At 38.7% G+C, this 21,379-nt stretch overlaps 1 protein-coding gene across 3 annotated transcripts in view; it reads left to right on the top strand.

Annotated features, from left to right (window-relative positions):
* CSNK1G1 (casein kinase 1 gamma 1) overlaps positions 1-21,379 on the top strand; it is a 224,844-nt gene that overhangs the window by 47,859 nt on the left and 155,606 nt on the right. For all 3 annotated transcript variants that reach the window (XR_008380748.1, XM_053595049.1, XM_053595048.1), the window contains exon 2: positions 18,268-18,650. Coding sequence is in view for 2 of the 3 variants with exons in the window: in XM_053595049.1 (XP_053451024.1) it covers positions 18,470-18,650 (181 nt within the window). In the remaining variant the exon portion in view is untranslated. The remainder of the gene's footprint in view (positions 1-18,267; positions 18,651-21,379) is intronic.

Genomic DNA, 21,379 nt, shown 5'->3' with positions numbered 1-21,379 from the left:
GGCACCGCCCTGTTTTTTCTATTTTTAGTACAGATGGGGGCTCACTTTTCCTCAGGCTGGTCTTAAACTCCTGAGCTCAAGAATTCTAGAGCTCCAGAGTGCTAGGATTACAGATGTGAGCCACTATGGCTGGCCTCATTTTATATTTATTTATTTATTTAGTCAGGGTCTTGATCTTTTGCCCGGACTGGAGTGCAATGTTGTGATCATAGCTCACTGCAGCCTCTACCTCCCAGGCTTCAGTGATTATTCTGCCTTAGCCCCCAAGTAGCTAGTACTATATAGGTACATGCTACCACGCCTGGCTTATTTTTAATTTTTTTGTAGATTGCCCAGGCTGGTCTCAAGTGATCCTCCTGGCTTAGCTTCTTAAAGTGCTGGATTATAGACATGACCCACTGTGTCCAGCCAGTATTTTGTATTAATATTTTTGAGCCTAGAGGTTTTACACAGGTTTTGTAAAATAAGTTTCTAAGTACTTTTAGTTTCTTGGTGCTGTTATACATAGAATTGTAATTATTTTAATTAATGGACTTTTTTTTTTTTTTAATTAATGGACTTTATTTTTAGCTTTTTAGGAAAAGTTCTCGGGAAAGTACAGAGAGTTCTCATAATACCCCTTAACATCCTCCCACCATTTTTCCGTATTATTAGCATCTTTCATGACTGTGGTATATTTGTTACAGTTGATGAGCCAATATTGATACATTACTGCTATAAACTAAAGCTCATTTTCTATCTATTAAAAATTATTTCTAACAGACCAGTGTTTGCACACACCTGTACCTGCCTGGGCAGGCTGGCCCTAATCTTCATGTTTTTTTTAGGGTTCACTATTTGTGGTGTAAATTGTATGGGTTATGACAAATGTACAATGACATGTGTCTACAATTATAATATCATAAGGAATAGCTTCACGGCCCTTCAGATCCCTTGTATTCTACCTGTTCAACCTTCTCTCCCTCTCTTTCCCCAAATCACTGGCAACCATTGATCATTGAATTTTGCCTTTTCCAGAATGTCATGTAGGTTGGAATATAGTATTAGTTTTTTCAGATGGGTTTCTTTAACTTTGGTAATATGCATTTAAGGTTCTTCCATGTCTTTATGTGAATTGATAGCTAATTTCTTTTTTTTCTTGAATAATATTCCACAGCATGGATGTACTATAATTTGTTTATCCATTTATATATTGAGGGATACTTTGGTTATTTCTTTTCTTTTTCTTTTTTGAGACAGAGCCTCAAGCTGTCACCCTGGGTAGAATGCCTTGCATCACAGCTCACAGCAACCTCCAACTCCTGGGCTCAAGTGATTCTCTTGCCTCAGCCTCCCAAGTAGCTGGGACTACAGGCGCCCACCACAATGCCTGGCTATTTTTTGGTTGTAGTTGTCATTGTTGTTTGGCAGGCCGGGGCTGGATTCGAACCTTCCAGCTCTGGTATATGTGGCTGGTTTCTTAGCCACTTGAGCTACAGGTGCCGAGCTAGTTATTTCTATTTTTTTATTGATTACAAATAAAGGTGCTATAAACATGTGGGGGATTTTGTGTGGACTTAAGTTTTCAGTTCATTTGGGTAAATACCAAGAAGTACAATTGGTAGATCATAGGTAAGGGTATGTTTAATTATGTAAGAAATTGCCAAACTTTCTTCCACAGAGGCTGTACTACTTTGTGTTCCCACTAGCAATGAATGAGTGTTCCTCTTGCTTCACATCTTCCCTAGAATTTGGTATTGATACTGTTTTGGATTTTCCCTATTCAAATAGGCGTGTAGTGATATCTCTTTGTTTTAATTTGCAATTCCCTAGTGACATGTGGTATTGAGCATCTTTTCTTAACTTTGCCATCTGTATATCTGTTTGTTGAAGTGTCTGACTGAGATCTTTTGCCTATTTTTTTTTTTTTTTTGAGACAGAGTCTCATTTATTAACCCTTGGTAGAGTGCTATGGTGTCACAGCTCACAGCAACCTCCAAATCCTTGGGCTTAGGGTTCTCTTGCCTCAGCCTCCCAAGTAGTGCTGCCACAAGGCACGGCTATTTTTTTTTGCAGTTTGGCCGGGGCTGGGTTTGAACCCACCACTCTCGGTATATGGGGCCGGTGCCTTAACCCACTGAGCCACAGGTACCGCCCCTTTTGCCCATTTTTAATTGAGTTCTTTGTTTTCCAACAAAGAAACTCTTTGTTGAGTTTTAAAATTTTTGTATATTATTGATAATAATTGTCTATCAGATATGTGTTTTGCAAATATTTTTTCCCAGTCTGTTGCTTGTATTTTATTCTCTTAACAGAGTCTTTTATGGAGCAGAAGTTTTCTAAAGAAGTTCAACTTACTATCAATTTTTTCTTTCATGGATCGTGCTTTTTGTTTTTTTTGAGACAAGAGTCTCACTATGTCACCTTTGGTAGAGTGCTATAGCGTCAAGTTCACAGCAACCTCTAACTCTTGGGCTTAAGCCTGGCAATTTTTTTAGTTGTTGTTGTAGTCCTTATTTTGTTTAGCAGGCCTGGGCCAGGTTTGAACCCGCCAGCCCCAGTGTATGTGGCTTGTGCTCTAATCACTGAGCAATGGCCACCAAGCCTGGATCCTGTGTATAAAGTCTTTGCCAAACCCAAAGTCAATTAGATTTTCTCCTACAGAATCTTGTAGGAGTTATAGTTTTCTGTTGGTGGCTATATAGTAAGTCTTTTTTTTTTTTTTTTTCTCGTAGAGACAGAGTCTCACTGTACCGCCCTCAGGTAGAGTGCCGTGGCGTCACACGGCTCACAGCAACCTCTAACTCTTGGGCTTACGCGATTCTCTTGTCTCAGCCTCCCGAGCAGCTGGGACTACAGGCGCCCGCCACAACGTCCGGCTATTTTTTTGTTGCAGTTTGGCCGGGGCTGGGTTTGAACCCGCCACCCTCGGCATATGGGGCCGGTGCCCTACTCACTGAGCCACAGGCGCCGCCTGCCCTATATAGTAAGTCTTGAAGTTGAGTCTGTCAGTTCTCTGACTTTGTTTTCTTTCAGTATTTTTGGATATTTTGGGTCTTTTGCCATATAACCTTTAGAATCAATTTGTCGACAACCACAAAATTAGTGGCTGAGAATATGTATTTGAAAATAGGAATATAATTTTTTTTCTAAGTGAAGAGATGTAAAAATGATGTGAGTATTGAAAATTGTCCACTGGGAACAGATTGAGCACTGTGGCACGAAGGGTTGAGACCGAATGATGTTAATAATTGGAATTTGTGGAAAAGAGTAGTACCAGCACTGTAAACATTGTTTTTCCCTTTAATAGGAGTACTCAAACGTATTTTGGCAGAAATGAATCAATTTTGATCATTTGTTAGGTTAACTGAAGTGTAGGTCTTAGTATGTACTTTGTTCTATTTTAGCTAACATGAATTATGTGCCTTTTATTTGTACTTCAGTTGTCCTTGAGTGTTTTTGTAATTGTCCCGTAGTTTTTGATAGTTTTACAGACAAACATACACATACTCACACGAGCATACAAGATGACATTTTTGCTAAATGTTCAGTGAATATCTACCCTGGGTATGATACTACTCTTGAAATTTGCAGGAGAGTTTCTGTAAGTTCACCACCCAGGGGACTATAACAAACTGGTCAACATATGGGGATGGTCAACATAAGGAACTAGGTCTGCTATACTGATACATACATGTACTTCACTTTCTTATACAGCTTTTATTAGAGAATACCATATGAAATCATGCATAATTAAAACACTAAAATTATATATACAGTATCATATAAAATCAATATATTTACTGTTTTGCCATAGTTTAATTATTCTTTTTTTTTTTTTTTTTATCGTTGGGGATTCATTGAGGGTACAATAAGCCAGGTTACACTGATTGCAATCGTTAGGTAAAGTCCCTCTTGCAATCATGTCTTGCCCCCATAAAGTGTGACACACACCAAGGCCCCACCCTCCTCCCTCCGTCCCTCTTTCTGCTTTTCCTCCCCCCCCACCTTAATTGTCATTAATAGTCCTCATATCAAAATTGAGTACATAGGATTCATGCTTCTCCATTCCTGTGATGCTTTACTAAGAATAATGTCTTCCACTTCCATCCAGGTTAATATGAAGGATGTAAAGTCTCCATTTTTTTTAATGGCTGAATAGTATTCCATGGTATACATATACCACAGCTTGTTAATCCATTCCTGGGTTGGTGGGCATTTAGGCTGTTTCCACATTTTGGCGATTGTAAATTGAGCTGCAATAAACAGTCTAGTGCAAGTGTCCTCATGATAAAAGGATTTTTTTCCTTCTGGGTAGATGCCCAGTAATGGGATTGCAGGATCAAATGGGAGGTCTAGGTTGAGTGCTTTGAGGTTTCTCCATACTTCCTTCCAGAAAGGTTGTACTAGTTTGCAGTCCCACCAGCAGTGTAAAAGTGTTCCCTTCTTTCCACATCCACGCCAGCATCTGCAGCTTTGAGATTTTGTGATGTGGGCCATTCTCACTGGGGTTAGGTGATATCTCAGGGTTGTTTTGATTTGCATTTCTCTAATATATAGAGATGATGAACATTTTTTCATGTGTTTGTTAGCCATTCGTCTGTCGTCTTTAGAGAAAGTTCTATTCATGTCTCTTGCCCATTGATATATGGGATTGTTGGCTTTTTCATGTGGATTAATTTGAGTTCTCTATAGATCCTAGTTATCAAGCTTTTGTCTGATTAAAAATATGCAAATATCCTTCCCCATTTTGTAGGTTGTCTCTTTGCTTTGGTTATTGTGTCCTTAGCTGTACAGAAGCTTTTCAGTTTAATGAAGTCCCATTTGTTTATTTTTGTTGTTGTTGCAATTGCCATGGCAGTCTTCTTCATGAAGTCTTTCCCCAGGCCAATATCTTCCAGTGTTTTTCCTATGCTTTCTTTGAGGATTTTTATTGTTTCATGCCTTAAATTTAAGTCCTTTATCCATCTTGAATCAATTTTTGTGAGTGGGGAAAGGTGTGAGTCCAGTTTCACTCTTTTACATGTAGACATCCAGTTCTCCCAACACCATTTATTGAACAGGGAGTCTTTCCCCCAAGGTATGTTGTTGTTTGGTTTATTGAAGATTAGGTGGTTGTAAGATGTTAGTTTCATTTCTTGGTTTTCAATTAGATTCCAAGTGTCTATGTCTCTGTTTTTGTGCCAGTACCATGCTGTCTTGACCACTATGGCTTTGTAGTACAAACTAAAATCTGGTATGCTGATGCCCCCAGCTTTATTTTTATTACTAAGAACTGCCTTACCTATACGGGTTTTTTTCCGGTTCCATACAAAATGCAGAATCATTTTTTCCAAATCTTGAAAGTACGATGTTGGTATTTTGATAGGAATGGCATTGAATAGGTAGATTGCTTTGGGAAGTATAGACATTTTAACAATGTTGATTCTTCCCATCCATGAGCATGGTATGTTCTTCCATTTGTTAATATCCTCTGCTATTTCCTTTCTGAGGAGTTCATAGTTTTCTTTATAGAGGTCCTTCACCTCCTTCGTTAGGTATATTCCTAGGTATTTCATTTTCTTTGAAACTATGGTGAAGGGAGTTGTGTCCTTAATTAGCTTCTCATCTTGACTGTTATTGGTGTATACAAAGGCTACTGACTTGTGGACATTGATTTTATATCCTGAAACATTACTGTATTTTTTGATGACTTCTAGGAGTCTTGTGGTTGAGTCTTTGGAGTTCTTTAAGTATAAGATCATGTCGTCAGCAAAGAGGGAGAGTTTGACCTCCTCTGCTCCCATTTGGATTCCCTTTATTTCCTTGTCTTGCCTAATTGTATTGGCTAGAACTTCCAGCACTGTGTTGAATAGTAAAGGTGACAGAGGACAATCTTGTCTGGTTCCAGTTCTAAGAGGAAAAGCTTTCAGTTTTACTCCATTCAGTAAAATATTGGCTGTGGGTTTGTCATAGATAGCTTCAATCAGTTTTAGAAATGTGCCACCTATGCCTATACTCTTCAGTGTTCTAATTAGAAAAGGATGCTGGATTTTATCAAATGCTTTTTCTGCATCTATTGAGAGGATCATGTGATCTTTATTTTTGCCTCTGTTAATATGGTGGATAATGTTTATGGACTTATGTATGTTAAACCAGCCTTGCATCCCTGGGATGAAGCCTACTTGATCATGATGAATGACTTTTTTGATGATAAGCTATAATCTGTGGGCTAGGATTTTGTTGAGAATTTTTCCATCTATATTCATGAGTGAGATTGGTCTGAAATTCTCCTTTATGTTTGGGTCTTTTCCTGGTTTTGGTATCAGGTTGATGTTTGCTTCATAGAATGTGTTGGGGAAGATTCCTTCTTCCTCAATTTTTTGGAATAATTTCTGCAGTACAGGAATAAGCTCTTCCTTGAAGGTTTGATAGAATTCTGCAGTGAAGCCATCTGGACCAGGGCATTTTTTGGTTGGAAGATTTTTTTATTGTTTCTTTGATCTCAGTGCTTGAAATTGGTCTGTTCAGGAGCTCTATTTCTTCCTGGCTGAGTCTAGGGAGAGGGTGTGATTCCAAATATTGATCCATTTCCTTCACATTGTCAAATTTCTGGGCATAGAGTTTCTGGTAGTATTCAGAGATGATCTCTTGTATCTCTGTGGGATCAGTTGTTATTTCCCCTTTATCATTTCTGATTGAGGTTACTAGAGATTTTACTTTTCTATTCCTTGTTAGTCTGGCCAATGGTTTATCTATTTTATTTATTTTTTCAAAAAACCAACTCCTTGTTTCATTAATTTTCTGAATGATTCTTTTGTTTTCAATTTCATTGATCTCTGATTTGATTTTGGACATTTCTTCTCTTCTACTGAGTTTAGGCTTAGATTGTTCTTCTTTTTCCAATTCCATAAGATCTCTTGTGAGATTGTTGATGTGCTCTCTTTCTGTTTTTCGAATGTAGGCATCTAAAGCGATGAATTTTCCTCTCAAAACTGCTTTTGCAGTATCCCACAGGTTTTGGTAGCTTGTGTCTTCATTGTTGTTATGCTCAAGGAAGTTAATGATTTCCTGTTTTATTTCTTCCTTCACCCATCTGTTATTCAACAGAAGATTGTTTAGTTTCCATGCCTTTGGGTGGGGTTGAGCATTTTTGTTAGAGTTGAGTTCCACCTTTAGTGCCTTATGGTCTGAGAAGATACAAGGTAAAATTTCAATTCTTTTGATTCTGTTGATATTTGTTTTGTGTCCCAGGATATGATCAATTTTGGAGAATGTTCCATGGGGTGATGAGAAGAATGTATATTCTTTATCTTTGGGGTGGAGTGTTCTATATACGTCTATCAAGCATAATTGTTCTAGGGTCTCATTTAAATCTCTTACATCTTTGTTTAATTTCTGTTTAGAGGATCTGTCCAGCTCCTTAAGAGGTGTGTTAAAGTCCCCTGTTATGATGGTATTATCAGATATCATATTGCTCAGACTGAGTAAGGTCTGCTTCAAGAATCTGGGAGCATTTAAATTGGGTGCATAAATATTTAGAATCGAAATGTCTTCTTGTTGTAGTTTTCCCTTGACCAATATAAAGTGACCATCTTTGTCTTTTTTGACTTTAGTTACTTTAAATCCACATGTATCTGAAAATAAGATTGCAACTCCTCTTTTCTTCTGAATTCCATTTGCCTGAAAAATTGTCTTCCAACCCTTGACTCGGAGCTTTAATTTGTCTTTTGAAGCCAGGTGTGTTTCTTGCAGACAGCAAATGGATGGCTTGTGTTTTTTAATCCAGTCAGCCAATCTATGTCTCTTCAGTGGGGAATTCAAGCCATTAACATTTATTGAGATAATTGATAAGTGTGGTAGTATTCTATTCGTCTTATTTTGTGAGAGTCCATTGTTTATTTTTATCTTTTGCATCAGTGTGGAGGTTAGGTTCTGTCCTTTGATTTCTGAGTTCTTACTTTGCTGCTGATCCATTGTGGTGGTCAGTGTGCAGAACAGGTTGAAGTATTTCCTGTAGAGCTGGTCTTGTTGTGGCAAATTTCCTCAATGTTTGTATATCCGTAAATGATTTGATTTCTCCGTCAATTTTGAAGCTTAGCTTAGCAGGGTACAGAATTCTGGGCTGGAAATTGTTCTGTTTAAGTAGATTAAAGGTAGATGACCATTGTCTTCTTGCTTGGAAAGTTTCATTAGAGAAGTCTGCGGTCACTCTGATGGATTTGCCCCTGTAGGTCAACTGGCGCTTACTCCTGGCAGCTTGCAGAATCTTTTCTTTTGTCTTGACTTTGGACAGGTTCATCACAATGTGTCTTGGAGAAGCTTGGTTAGAGTTGAGGCGACCCGGGGTCCGATATCCCTCTGAAAGCAGTGTGTCAGAATCTTTGGTGATGTTTGGGAAATTTTCTTTTATAATATTCTCTAGTATGGCTTCCATTCCTCTGGGGCATTCTTCTTCCCCTTCTGGAATTCCTATAACTCGTATGTTGGAACGCTTCATAAAGTCCCATAATTCTGACAGTGAACGTTCTGCTTTCTCTCTCTTCTTTTCTGCCTCTTTTACTGTGTGAGTTATCTCAAGAACTTTGTCTTCTACCTCTGAAATTCTTTCTTCTGCATGGTCTAACCTGTTGCTGATACTTTCCATTGCATCTTTAAGTTCCCTAATTGACTGTTTCAGTTCCTTCAGGTCTGCTATATCCTTTTTATATTCTTCATATCGTTCATCTCTTATTTGATTCTGTTTTTGGATTTCCTTTTGGTTATTTTCCACTTTATTAGCAATTTCCTTCATTGTTTCCATCATTTCTTTCATTGTTTTCAACATGTGTATTCTAAATTCCCTTTCTGTCATTCCTAACATTTCTATACTGGTGGAATCATCTGCAGTAGCTACCTCATGGTCCCTTGGTGGGGTTGTTCTAGACTGGTTCTTCATGTTGCCTGGAGTTTTCTGCTGATTCTTCCTCATGAGTGATTTCTTTTATCTGTTTCCTTGCCCTAATTTTCCTTTCACTTCCTCTTGCTCTTTAAGTTCTCGTGCCTGTGGATTAAGGGTTACAGGACCAGAAGGGTGAGAAGGTTGAAGAGCAAAAAAAAAGGGTGATGAAAGAAAGGAGGACCGAGTGATAAGAAAAAAAGAAAGATAGAGAAAGGAGAGGGGGTGGGTATAAGGAATATTGACAAAAAGAAGAGAGGCACAGAAAGAGGGAGACAGGGCAATATAGGTGTACAGTAGGGTACTTTGACACAACCTTAAAAAACCCCACCTTCTGGGGGTGCCCAGTTGCGTGGTTCCCTTGAGGTCAGCAGCTCTTTGCTAACCTGGTCAGACACAGTACCCCACCTCCATCAAGTAGAGAGGAAAGACAAAAATGCTATAAATCAAACCAAAACAAGCAAACAGAAAACTTTACAGGGATAAAATTGGGTGAAAAACCAAATTATATCCGTAGAAACACTAGCAAAAATGAAGTTGAAGTTATTTAAAAAGGCAGCAATGGGAAATTATAATTAAAGTAGGAAAATTGAGAAAGAAAAAGGGATCTGTGTGGAAAAGATTGAAATTAAAAAAACAAAAGAACATCAGCAACGTCAAAATAAATAAACAAAAAACACAACCAAACAAAAAAAAAAAAAGAAAAAAATACACAACCAAAAACAAAGCAGTTTGTATATGTTATTGAATATTGTCTGGGCAACACGTGGTCTTCTGGGGTATGAGATGTTAGTCACAGTTCTGATACGACTGGAGGCTGCTGATTTCTCAAACCCCAGCAGGTAGACACCCTAAATCTCTCTTCAGCCTACTTAAAAGGCACTTTGAACTTGTAAACTTGCTGAGCAGAAGCTTTCCCAGCTTTCTCGCTGCAATCGCTGCTGAAGTGGCTATCCACTTACCCATTGTGCCAAAACTGGTCTCACTCTGCCCCTGAGGGTTAGGGCTGCAAGGCGGCTCAGACTACTTGGTTACTGGGTTACCAGCTCCCACCCGTTTCTAGCTCTGCGACCCTGAGGGCGGAGCTTGCCGGGGCAGATCACTGACAAGGGATCCGTGTGACCCACTGCCAAACACTATTAGCTCTGTCTGGCTCAGCGGCTCAGACTGGGGCCCTAGACAACGGCCAAAGTTCTCCGCACTCCCGCTCAGGCCTTCTCCAAGGGAGTTCAACTCAGTGCCAAGTCCAAGGACATGAAAACAGTTCACAGGTAAGGCCTTTCTGGTTTGCAGTCTCGCTGCTACTGAACTTACAGTTGTGGGCGGGTTTAGACGGATAGAACACACGCGACCACTTGCCGGTTTTCCACGGTTTTAGTCCTCCTCTTGGGGTCCAGAAGTCTCTCGCTGACTCCCTGTATCCTCATAGGAGTGATGATAGGCAGTTCCCACCAGCTAGAGATGCCTGGAGTCCTATCTCCCCAGACTCACAGTGCCCAGATGCAAGGAAGCTGTTACTCGGCTGCCATCTTGCTCCGCCTCCCAGGACAGTCCCATTGCTTAGTTTTATCTTTTGCATCAGTGTGGAGGTTAGGTTCTGTCCTTTAATTTCTGAGTTCTTACTTTGCTGCTGATCCATTGTGATTGTCAGTGTGCAGAACAGGTTGAAGTATTTCCTGTAGAGCTGGTCTTGTTGTGGGAAATTTCCTCAATGTTTGTATATCCGTAAATGATTTGATTTCTCCGTCAATTTTTAAGCTTAGCTTAACAGGGTACAGAATTCTGGGCTGGAAATTGTTCTGTTTAAGTAGATTAAAGGTAGATGACCATTGTCTTCTTGCTTGGACAGTTTCATTAGAGAAGTCTGCGGTAACTCTGATGGATTTGCCCCTGTACGTCAACTGGCGCTTACTCCTGGCAGCTTGCAGAATCTTTTCTTTTGTCTTGACTTTGGACAGGTTCATCACAATGTGTCTTGGAGAAGCTCGGTTAGAGTTGAGGCAACCTGGGGTCCGATAGCCCTCTGAAAGCAGTGTGTCAGAATCTTTGGTGATGTTTGGGAAATTTTCTTTTATAATATTCTCTAGTATGGCTTCCATTCCTCTGGAGCATTCTTCTTCCCCTTCTGGAATTCCTATAACTCGTATGTTGGAACGCTTCATAAAGTCCCATAATTCTGACAGTGAACGTTCTGCTTTCTCTCTCTTCTTTTCTGCCTCTTTTACTGTGTGAGTTATCTCAAGAACTTTGTCTTCTACCTCTGAAATTCTTTCTTCTGCATGGTCTAACCTGTTGCTGATACTTTCCATTGCATCTTTAAGTTCCCTAATTGACTGTTTCAGTTCCTTCAGCTCTGCTGTATCCTTTTTATATTCTTCATATCGTTCATCTCTTATTTGATTCTGTTTTTGGATTTCCTTTTGGTTATTTTCCACTTTATTAGCAGTTTCCTTCATTGTTTCCATCATTTCTTTCATTGTTTTCAACATGTGTATTCTAAATTCCCTTTTTGTCATTCCTAACATTTCTTTATAGGTGGAGTCATCTGCAGTAGCTACCTCATGGTCCCTTGGCAGGGTTGTTCTGGACTGGTTCTTCATGTTGCCTTGAGTTTTCTGCTGATTCTTCCTCATGAGTGATTTCTTTTATCTGTTTCCTTGCCCTAATTTTCCTTTCACTTCCTCTTGCTCTTTAAGTTCTCGTGCCTGTGGACTAAGGGTTACAGGACCAGAAGGGTGAGAAGGTTTAAGAGCAAAAAAGGGATGAAAGAAAGGAGGACCGAGTGATAAGAAAAAAAAAGAAACATAGAGAAAGGAGAGGGAGTGGGTAAAAGGAATATTGACAAAAAGAAGACAGGCACAGAAAGAGGGAGACAGAGCAATATAGGTGTACAGTAGGGTACTTTGACACAACCTTAAAAAAACCCCCACCTTCTGGGGGTGCCCAGTTGCGTGGTTCCCTTGAGGTCAGCAGTTCTTTGCTAACCTGATCAGACACAGTACCCCACCTCTACCAAGTAGAGAGGAAAGACAAGAATGCTATAAATCAAACCAAAACAAGCAAACAGAAAACTTTACGGGATAAAATTGGGTGAAAAACCAAATAATAGCGGTAGAAACACTAGAAAAAATGAAGTTCTAGTTATTGAAAAAGGCAACAATGGGAAATTATAATTAAACTAAAAAAATTGAGAAAGAAAAAGAATCTGTATGGAAAAGGTTGAAATTAAAAAAGAAAACAACATCAACAACATCAAAATAAATAAACAAAACATCCAAACAAAAAAAAAATACAAAAAAAAAACACAACCAAAAACAAAGCAGTATGTATATGTTGTTGAATATTGTCTGGGCAACACGTGGTCTTCTGGGGTATGAGATGTTAATCACAGTTCTGGTAGGACTGGAGGCTGCTGATTTCTCAAACCCCAGCAGGTAGACACCCTAAATCTCTCTTCAGCCCACTTAAAAGGCACTTTGAACTTGTAAACTTGCTGAGCAGAAGCTTTCCCAGGAAAGTGCTTGTCGCTGGAATCACTGCTGAAGTGGCTATCCACTTACCCAGTGTGCCAAAACCGGTCTCACTCTTACTTTTATTATATGACTTAATGTTTTAGACTTTATTCAACCTAATATACTGTTATACATAAAGCAATAAATTCACTTAGTAATATTATTCATTATAGAAAACTACTTCTATCCCTTCCTCCAGGTGTTCATTGCTCCTGTGTATAGAGAATGAATTTGAGCTATATAAACTCTTGGTTTTGACCTAGGATACTGTTTATTTTATGTGTTGGATCAGGATGGTAGTACTAGAAACATAAATTTCTCTCATTTCAGTTTGATAGATTGCTGTAAGATACCTACTAGAGCTGTTTTATGAAAATAAACTTCTCACTGACCACAGTAAAATATAGCCTCTTTCTTCACCTCTAACATAAACCACATCTATATGTATTTGGTATCAGTTCATCACTCACTGTTCAGTAAATTGTATTGATTTGTTGTTTTTGCTATTAGCAGTAATTCCTTAATATGCTGGAAGGCTCTTACAATTTTCTGGTCAAGAAAGTCGCGTATATAAATTTGGTTTTATTCAGTGATTGAGTGGGGCTTTATTGATAGAATGATGCCTGCTAGGGAAGATAAAACCAGTTCCAGAAATAAATTACAATTTTGGCATGTCTAAATTGATGGAAACTACTAGAATTGAAATTTCTTTTTTTTTTTTTTCTTCTTTTTGCAGTTTTTGGCCGGGGCTGGGTTTGAACTCACCACCTCCGGTATTTGGGACCGGTGCCCTACTCCTTTGAGCCACAGGTGCTGCCCTAGAATTGAAATTTCTTAAGGACTTACTGATAGGACTCTAAAAATTCAAATATATGTTTGTCATCACATGTAACATGTTTAAGAAGTTACAAGTGATTGCCAGATGGTTTATTCACTAGACAAACACCTGCTTATTATATTTACATAATTTCTCTCTTTTTCCCCTCTCCTTATTTTACTGGGTCAAAAAAGGAGTGGAAATAATTTAAGAAACAGATAACAATATAGGAAATAATATAAACATATAGTTTGTCTTTTACTGTTCTATATTGGCTTGGAAAGCCATTTTTTTTGTTTGTTTGTTTTTTTGAGACAGAGTCTCACTATGTCACCCTCGGTAGAGTGCTGTGGCATCACAGCTCACAGCAACCACTAACTCTTGGGCTTAAGCGAGTCTTTTGCCTCAGCCTCCAAAGTAGCTGGGACTACAGGCGCCTGCCACTACACCCAGCTGTTTTTTGGTTGTAGTTGTCATTGTTGTTTGGCACGCCCTGGTGGGTTCAAACCCGCCAGCTTCCGTATATGTGGCTGGTGCCCTATCCATTGAGCTATAGGTGCTGAGCCGGAAGCCAATTTTTTTTAAGGTTAACATGTAACTTAATGTTTACTTTGGATATTCTATTTGACCTGGTTTTTGAGCTCTTTCACATGTTATCTGCTAGTAACTATAAGTAAACTATATAATGTCCTTATGAAATGAAAATTCTAAACTATGTCTTTAGCAGTCATGAATTTAAATGAATTAATACTAGCTTATTGGTACATGAATTCTAGGAGTTCCATTTTCTTTAATCAGAATTGTGTAAGTATTTGGTTATGTCACTGGCAATCTATTTTCTGTTAGTTAAGATCATCATAAGTATTAATATTTTTAAATTACTAATTATGTAAAGGTTAAAGGAGATATGACAAGATCTGTATCTCCAAATGCTTATAATCAAATCAGGTATTAGTCTACATATAATCTGGTACATTGTAGGTGGGAAATGAATGATATAGACAGTGGTACTCCAAGTATTAATGATAACTTAGTTACAAAAGATTTCACAAAGGTGTTAAGATATTTGTCATGCTTTAAATGCAGACAGAAGAGTTGACAGGCCATTCTAGGAATAACGCTAAGACATGTATGCTCCCCATGTTTATGTAGTTTTTTTTTTGTGTGTGTGTAGAGACAGAGTCTCACTTTATGGCCCTCGGTAGAGTGCCGTGGCCTCACACAGCTCACAGCAACCTCCAACTCCTGGGCTTAAGTGATTCTCTTGCCTCAGCCTCCCGAGTAGCTGGGACTACAGGCGCCCGCCACAGTGCCCGGCTATTTTTTGGTTGCAGTTTGGCCAGGGCCGGGTTTGAACCCGTCACCCTCAGTATATGGGGCAGAGTCTCACTATGTCACCCTCTGTAGACACAGCTCACAGCAACCTAAAACTCTTGGGCTTAAGTAATTCTCTTGCCTCAGCCTCCCAGTAGCTGGGACTACAGGCGCCCACCACAACGCCTGGCTATTTTTTTGTTGCAGTTGTCATTGTTTTAGCTGGTAGAGGTTGGATTCGAACCTGCCAGCCTTTGGTGTATGTGCCTTGCACTGTAACCACTGTGCTACGGGCACCATGCCTATATAGTAGCTTTCTAATACATGAATTTAAATAGGGATTGGATATTGAAGGGCCTCAGAAGATGTACGGAAGAGTTTGTTATTGGTAACCAAAAAATAATTTTGAGCAGAGGGTAGTGATAAAGAAATAGGATTTTAAAAAATTATTCAGTTATTTTAATTTCTTAACTGATAGGCTGGGCATGGTGGCTCATGCCTGTGATCCTAGCACTTTGGCAGGAGCATTGCTTGAGGATGGGAGTTCACCAGCCTATGCAGCACAGTGAGAACCTGTCTCTTAGAAACAAAACAAAACAGGGCAGCGCCTGTGGCTCAGTTGGTAAGGCGCCAGCCCCATATACCGAGGGTGGCGGGTTCATACTCGGCCCCGGCCAAACTGCAACCAAAAATAAAATAGCTGGGCGTTGTGGCGGGCACCTGTAGTCCCAGCTACTCGGGAGGCTGAGGCAAGAGAATCGCTTAAGCCCAGGAGTTGGAGGTTGCTGTGAGCTGTGTGAGGCCACGGCACTCTACGGAGGGCCGTAAAGTGAGACTCTGTCTCTACAAAAAAAAGAAACAAAACAAAACAACAAAAATAACTGGGCCTTGTTTCACATGCCTGTCATCTTAGCTACTCAGGACAATGAGTTGAGAGGATTGTTTCAATCCCAAGAGTTTGAGGTTGCAGTGAGCTATAATCATACCACTGGATTCCAGTCTGGGTGACAAAGCAAGACCCTAACTCTAAAAATAAAAATTAGAAACAAATGGCATATAAAGTAGTATAGTAGTATTGACTATAATTTATCTTTCTTTTTTTTCTTTCTTTTTTGTTTTTTTTTGAGACAGAGTGTCACTTATTAACCCTCGGTAGAGTGCTGTGCTGTCACAGCTCACAGCAACCACTAAATCCTTGGGCTTAGGTGATTCTCTTGCCTCAGTCTCCCAAGTAGCTGGGGTTACAGGCACCCACCACAATGCCCGGCTATTTTTCTGTTGCAGTTTGGCCAGGGCTGGTTTTGAACCCACCACCCTTGGTATATGGGGCCGGCACCTTACCCACTGAGCCACAGGTGCCACCCAGTTTATCTTTCTTAATTATAGATTAGACTATGCTAATGTCCCATCATAGATCAGAAAATTGACATCTTAAATGCAAATTTTTGCCATGTTTATGGAGGTAAAATGATTATTTTGTTTTAAAAGCAGGTGTTACAAACACTCTTTTCTCAGCTGAATGATATTTTTGGGTTTCTGGAAGATTTTATTTTTTAACTTAGAATTTTTTTTAGGGAGATGGAGTCTTACTATGTTGCCCAGGCTAGAGTGCAGTGAATAGTGTATTATAGCACACTACAGCCTCAAACTCATGGTCTCAAGTGATCTCTCCCTCAGCCTCCCAGGTAATTGGGATTACAGGCATGTGCTACTGTGTCTTATTTTTTACAGGTTTTTAACCTTTCAGGTACTATATGTTCTAATACTTATGTGCAGGTATACATGGATTTTAGGGGCTGTATATGATTGTTCTATCTAATGTTACATGAGTCTAAGTGCAATAGAAAAAAATAATGAAAAGCATTATGAAAATAACCGCCATCTTGGCTCAGTGCCCTTAGCATGGTGGTTATGGTGGTGGCCACATACAACAAGGGTTGGCGGTTTTGAACTCTGCCTGGGCAAGCTAAACAATGACAACTGCAGCAAAAAAGTAGCCGGGCAATGTGGTGGACACCTGTAGTCCCAGCTACTTGGGAGGCTGAGGCAAGAGAATCACTTAAGCCCGATAGTTTGAGGTTGCTGTGAGCTGTGACTCCACAGCACTCTACCAAGGGCAACATAGTGAGGCTCTCTGTCTCAAACAAAACAAAACAAAACCTCCCCCTATTAGAAAAAGCAAGCACAGTGAACACAAATGAAAAGTATGAAGAGAAATAGATCAATTATGAAAGTTGGGGTGTCAGTTGAATGTTTATAAATTGACTGGATGGGCTAAGACACATTCTGTTTCTGTCCTCAAAAGTATTTATAATATGAGGCAAGAAATTATAGCTGACAGTCTCTCACAAATAGATATACTCCCAATAATTAAGATGTTTATTTGCACTTTCTTTCCAATATTGTTTGAGGGATTTGGGTAAAAGACAAAGATAATTGGAGAACATTGGGATAATAATGTTGGAAATAAGAGAAAGAATAAGAAGTATGAGTTCATAATGGTGTTCATGTAGGAAATTAAGGAATTGCTGACACCATCACCCTGACTTTTCTTCCTTTATTTAATATACATTATAACTGTAAATATGTTGTTTCCTGAATTCAGAGAAATGTGTTATTGATAAGTAGCATTGTGGGAGCCTCATTCATCGTAAGTTTTCATAATGCAATAAAACAAATAGAAAAGGTAAAATTAAGCAGTTTATTTTAATGACTATAATGGAGCAAGTAGATTATATTTTTAGATAACAGTCAGCTAACTGCTTTGTACTTGTTACTGTAGTGAGGAATTAAAATTGTCCACAGGAAGCTCACCGTCTAGACTTTTTTTGCTCTATTATATAATTTGGTGATAATAACCAAACAGTGGTTCTAATTCTTTTCTCTTAAAGTTTTAAGGAAAGTACTTAGGAAATTGAAATGTAAGTATGTGTTTAGTATATGATTTGTGGTAACAGTATTTTTTTGTTAAGGATACTTAGATGGCTTATCAGATGTAAACTTTTGTGTTAGGTTCAGTACTTAATTGGGACACTTGAGAATTCTAGTAGAAAGGAGTGTTATGTTTAAGACCTTTTTTCCCCCAGCTTTGTTTTCACTTTGGGGTTTTGCAAAGGATTCTTCAGCCACTCAGTTTTTGCCTGCTTAGTCCACAACAAAAACTGGATGCAGAGTTGAGTTTTCCAAAGCTTTAGTTTATGACTACTTAACTTAGTACCAGTAGAGTTTTAGAAATTTCCTCAGAAATCTGTGTTGATCAGTAGGTTTGGATTATATGATTGCTGCTTGTGCTTGGGAAATGGTGGGGATAAAGGAGAAAGGCATTTCTGATTAAGTTTTGGACAAATTAAAAGGAAGAGCTTTTAATTAAGTTGTCCTTGGTTTATTTAACTTAGTTTTAAGGTTGTCATATCTTTCTGTTAGACAATGATGAAAAAACTACCAAATTACTTTCTTTTGGTCATATGTACATTACTAGAAGAAAGCATTTTCCAATAAAGGCTATGTGTTCCCTTAGTTTCCATAATCTGCAGCCTACTGAGTTTATGTTACCACATGAATAACTAATCCAGATGGCTAAAGTGTTGGTGCACAGAAAACCAAAACCCATTTCAGGAGGCTATTCACTTTGTTCATCTTTGGATGGCATCCATTCTAATTAGTAGTGACTTCCTCAATTTGTTTTAAAATATAATTCTTAATTGCATGTTTTCTTGATTTTTACCTAGGTTACAAAATGTCCTCCTGTGCTTGAGACCTCCAGACTACATGTCCTGCAGGAATTAATCAATAGTTTTTCATCTCCTGGAGATACATTAGAAACATAAATATGGTGCCAAAAGAACTCCTTACCTTTTTCTGACTACTGTTTATTTGGACATACTTTTGTATCAAAGAGAAGTATACACACTGAGACCATCGTGTAGGATCATGGACCATCCTAGTCGGGAAAAGGATGAAAGACAACGGGCAACTAAACCCATGGCACAAAGGAGTGCACACTGTTCCCGACCGTCTGGCTCCTCAACATCTTCAGGGGTTCTTATGGTGGGACCCAACTTCAGGGTTGGCAAGAAGATAGGGTGTGGAAACTTTGGAGAGCTCAGATTAGGTAAGAAATTGGTTATGTCATTGGCTACCACTAACAACAGCAACAATAAGCTTTGATGTGTTTCAAGGCAAACAATTCATAACTTTTATGAGAAATTTCTCTTAAGTTGGATGTGTTATGAGAAATATAGAACTTTTTAAGGGGGCTGTAGTCACTATCAGTAATAATTATTACCCAAGGTTCATCTCTCTTTCTGTGTGAGAAGCTTTTAAATTTTCTACCAGTTCTTAGATTTTTCTACCAGTTCTTAGATCTGTAGGCAGATCTGCATACAGATATCAATAAAATGCAGATTTTGGTTGAATAGGTCTGAGGTAGAGCCCTAAATTCTAGATTTTTTTACAAATTACCAGGTGGTACAGATGCTATTGGTCTTTGAACTACATCTTAAGAAGGGAATAAGGCCTTACTTTAATTCTGCCCCTAAAATCATAGGAGTAAATCCTTAGAAATATCCAGACTTAGTGTACAATGTATATGAACGATATATAATATACGTTAAGAGAAGTTTTCTAGCAGAGATAATCATGTTTGCATTTCTTCATGGAGTTCCCAACATTAGAATTAAATTTGAACTCCAAGGAGAAATTGAGAATTTTTTTTTCCCCAACCAAGGAAAGGGATTTTCTGCAACTCTATTGCCCTGGGTAGAGTGCCTTGGTGGCATCTTGGTAGCTCTCAGTAGCCTCAAACTCCTGGGTTTAAGCGATACTCTTGCCTTAGCCTCTCAAGTAGTGGGGACTACAAGTGTTAGCCACAAAGCCTGGCAGTTTTTCTATTTATAGTGGAGACAGAGTCTCATTCTTGCTTAGTTTGGTGTTAAACTCCTGAGCTCAGGTGATCCACATACCTCAGCCTCCCAGAGTGCTAGGATTATAGGCATCAGCCACTGCACTTGGCTGATTTTCTATTTCAAGTGTGAATTTATGGGTGAGAAGATGAATAATGATAAAATCAACCACTTTGAAGATGGGAGATTGAGAAGAAGGTATGTTGGATATTTATATAACTTTTAATGGCCCTTTCTTTGTGAATGGGGAAGAGAAAATGAAAGGCCTTATAAGTGTATAAAGATGGAGATCAGCTTAGAGAATTTGGAAAAGTCTCTCTTTAGGCTAAAGTTTTTTTCTTTGTAGCTATTGAGACATTATTAAGATCATGGATTATTATGAAGATGAATATCAAGAAACTTTGTTATTTATTTATTTATTTATTTATTTTTTTGTAGAGACAGAGTTTCACTTTATTGCCCTCACAGCTCACAGCAACCTCCAACTCCTGGGCTTAGGCGATTCTCCTGCCTCAGCCTCCCGAGTAGCTGGGACTACAGGCGCCCGCCACAACACCCGGCTATTTTTTATTTTTGTTGCAGTTTGGCCGGGGCTGGGTTTGAACCCGCCACCCTCGGTATATGAGGCCGGTGCCCTGCTCACTGAGCCACAGGCGCCGCCCCATATCAAGAAACTTTGGCCCTTGGGGGAACAGTAGGGTGGGAGTGTATGATTACTGCTTGTTACCTCTGTTAACTTTGCAACAAAGAAGATGGAAAAAAAATCTTATCTCTGCTATGGTGCATCTTACAAGGGTACATGTGAAACTTACTAAATGTAGAATATAAATGTCTTAACACAATAACTAAGAAATGCCAGGAAGGCTATGTTAACCAGTTTGATGAAAATATTTCAAGTTGTATATAAAACCAGTGCATGGTGCCCCATGATTGCATTAATGTACAAAGCTAAGATTTAATAAAAAAAAAGAAAAAGTCTTACCTCTTGATTCCTCATAGTGAGCTTTGGTGAAACATTAGTACACTAGCCTGAGATCAGTGGGCACAGAATTAAATTTAAGGATACTAAGAATGAATTTATTTTTACCAATAGAAGGCTAGCAATCTGAAATTTAAAGACCTGACTAGGATAATAAAAAGGTCTTTATATTTAGGGTTATATTCATGTTCAGGTTAGCAAAGCCAGCAGACGCTACTGAGGATAGGAGTAAGATGTGTAATTTCACACTGCTTGACTTATTAGCAACTACAGAGTTGCTTTAGCAACTAGTTTCATGAATATTCCTTTATGTAATGGATTGACTTTGTTTTGACATCACAGTACTACTTGCATTGAATTATTGCTGAGAGGGAGTTTCTAATGCATATAAATCTGTGAATTCTTAAAACATCAGAAAATTGTTTAATGTCTATGAAGATGAAACATCCTTGGCCAATGAAAACTGGAAATCTGTTTAATCATTAAGCCTAGATGTGTAGTATAAGTTTATGTGGGATTGGACAAATTGGTCAGTTAAAAGGATAAATTTGTAGCACATACGTATTTTCAGAGCAGTATTGTGTTTTATTTCTTCTAATGAATCTGGGATAATTTTATTATTTCTTATTTTGGCTTGCCTGTAGTCAGTAGAAAGAACTTGTCCTTTTCAAGTGGTTTTATTCTTTTGTGTTTATCAGATTTTCTTTAGCACTGGGACCACATTGTTGTGTCATTGTATCTAGAAGTAGTTTTTCTTATCAGCAGAAACCAGTAAAAATGCTTTCTGACTCATTTAGTATCTTCCTAACAATATGTGGGCTTTAAGCCCCATTCTGTTATTCTCTTGCTCTATTATTAGTTAAGTAGAAGATTGCACAGACAACAGGAAATGTAAACTAGGAAATTCTAAACACAAAGCAGGTGCGGGTAGGCTTCCGTCCTGGCTACCACCTACAAGGC

Source organism: Nycticebus coucang, chromosome 6 (assembly GCF_027406575.1).
Source record: "Nycticebus coucang isolate mNycCou1 chromosome 6, mNycCou1.pri, whole genome shotgun sequence".
NCBI lineage: Eukaryota > Metazoa > Chordata > Mammalia > Primates > Lorisidae > Nycticebus > Nycticebus coucang.
Note: the sequence above shows the minus strand (reverse complement) of the source record. Positions and strands in the feature narration are given on the sequence as shown.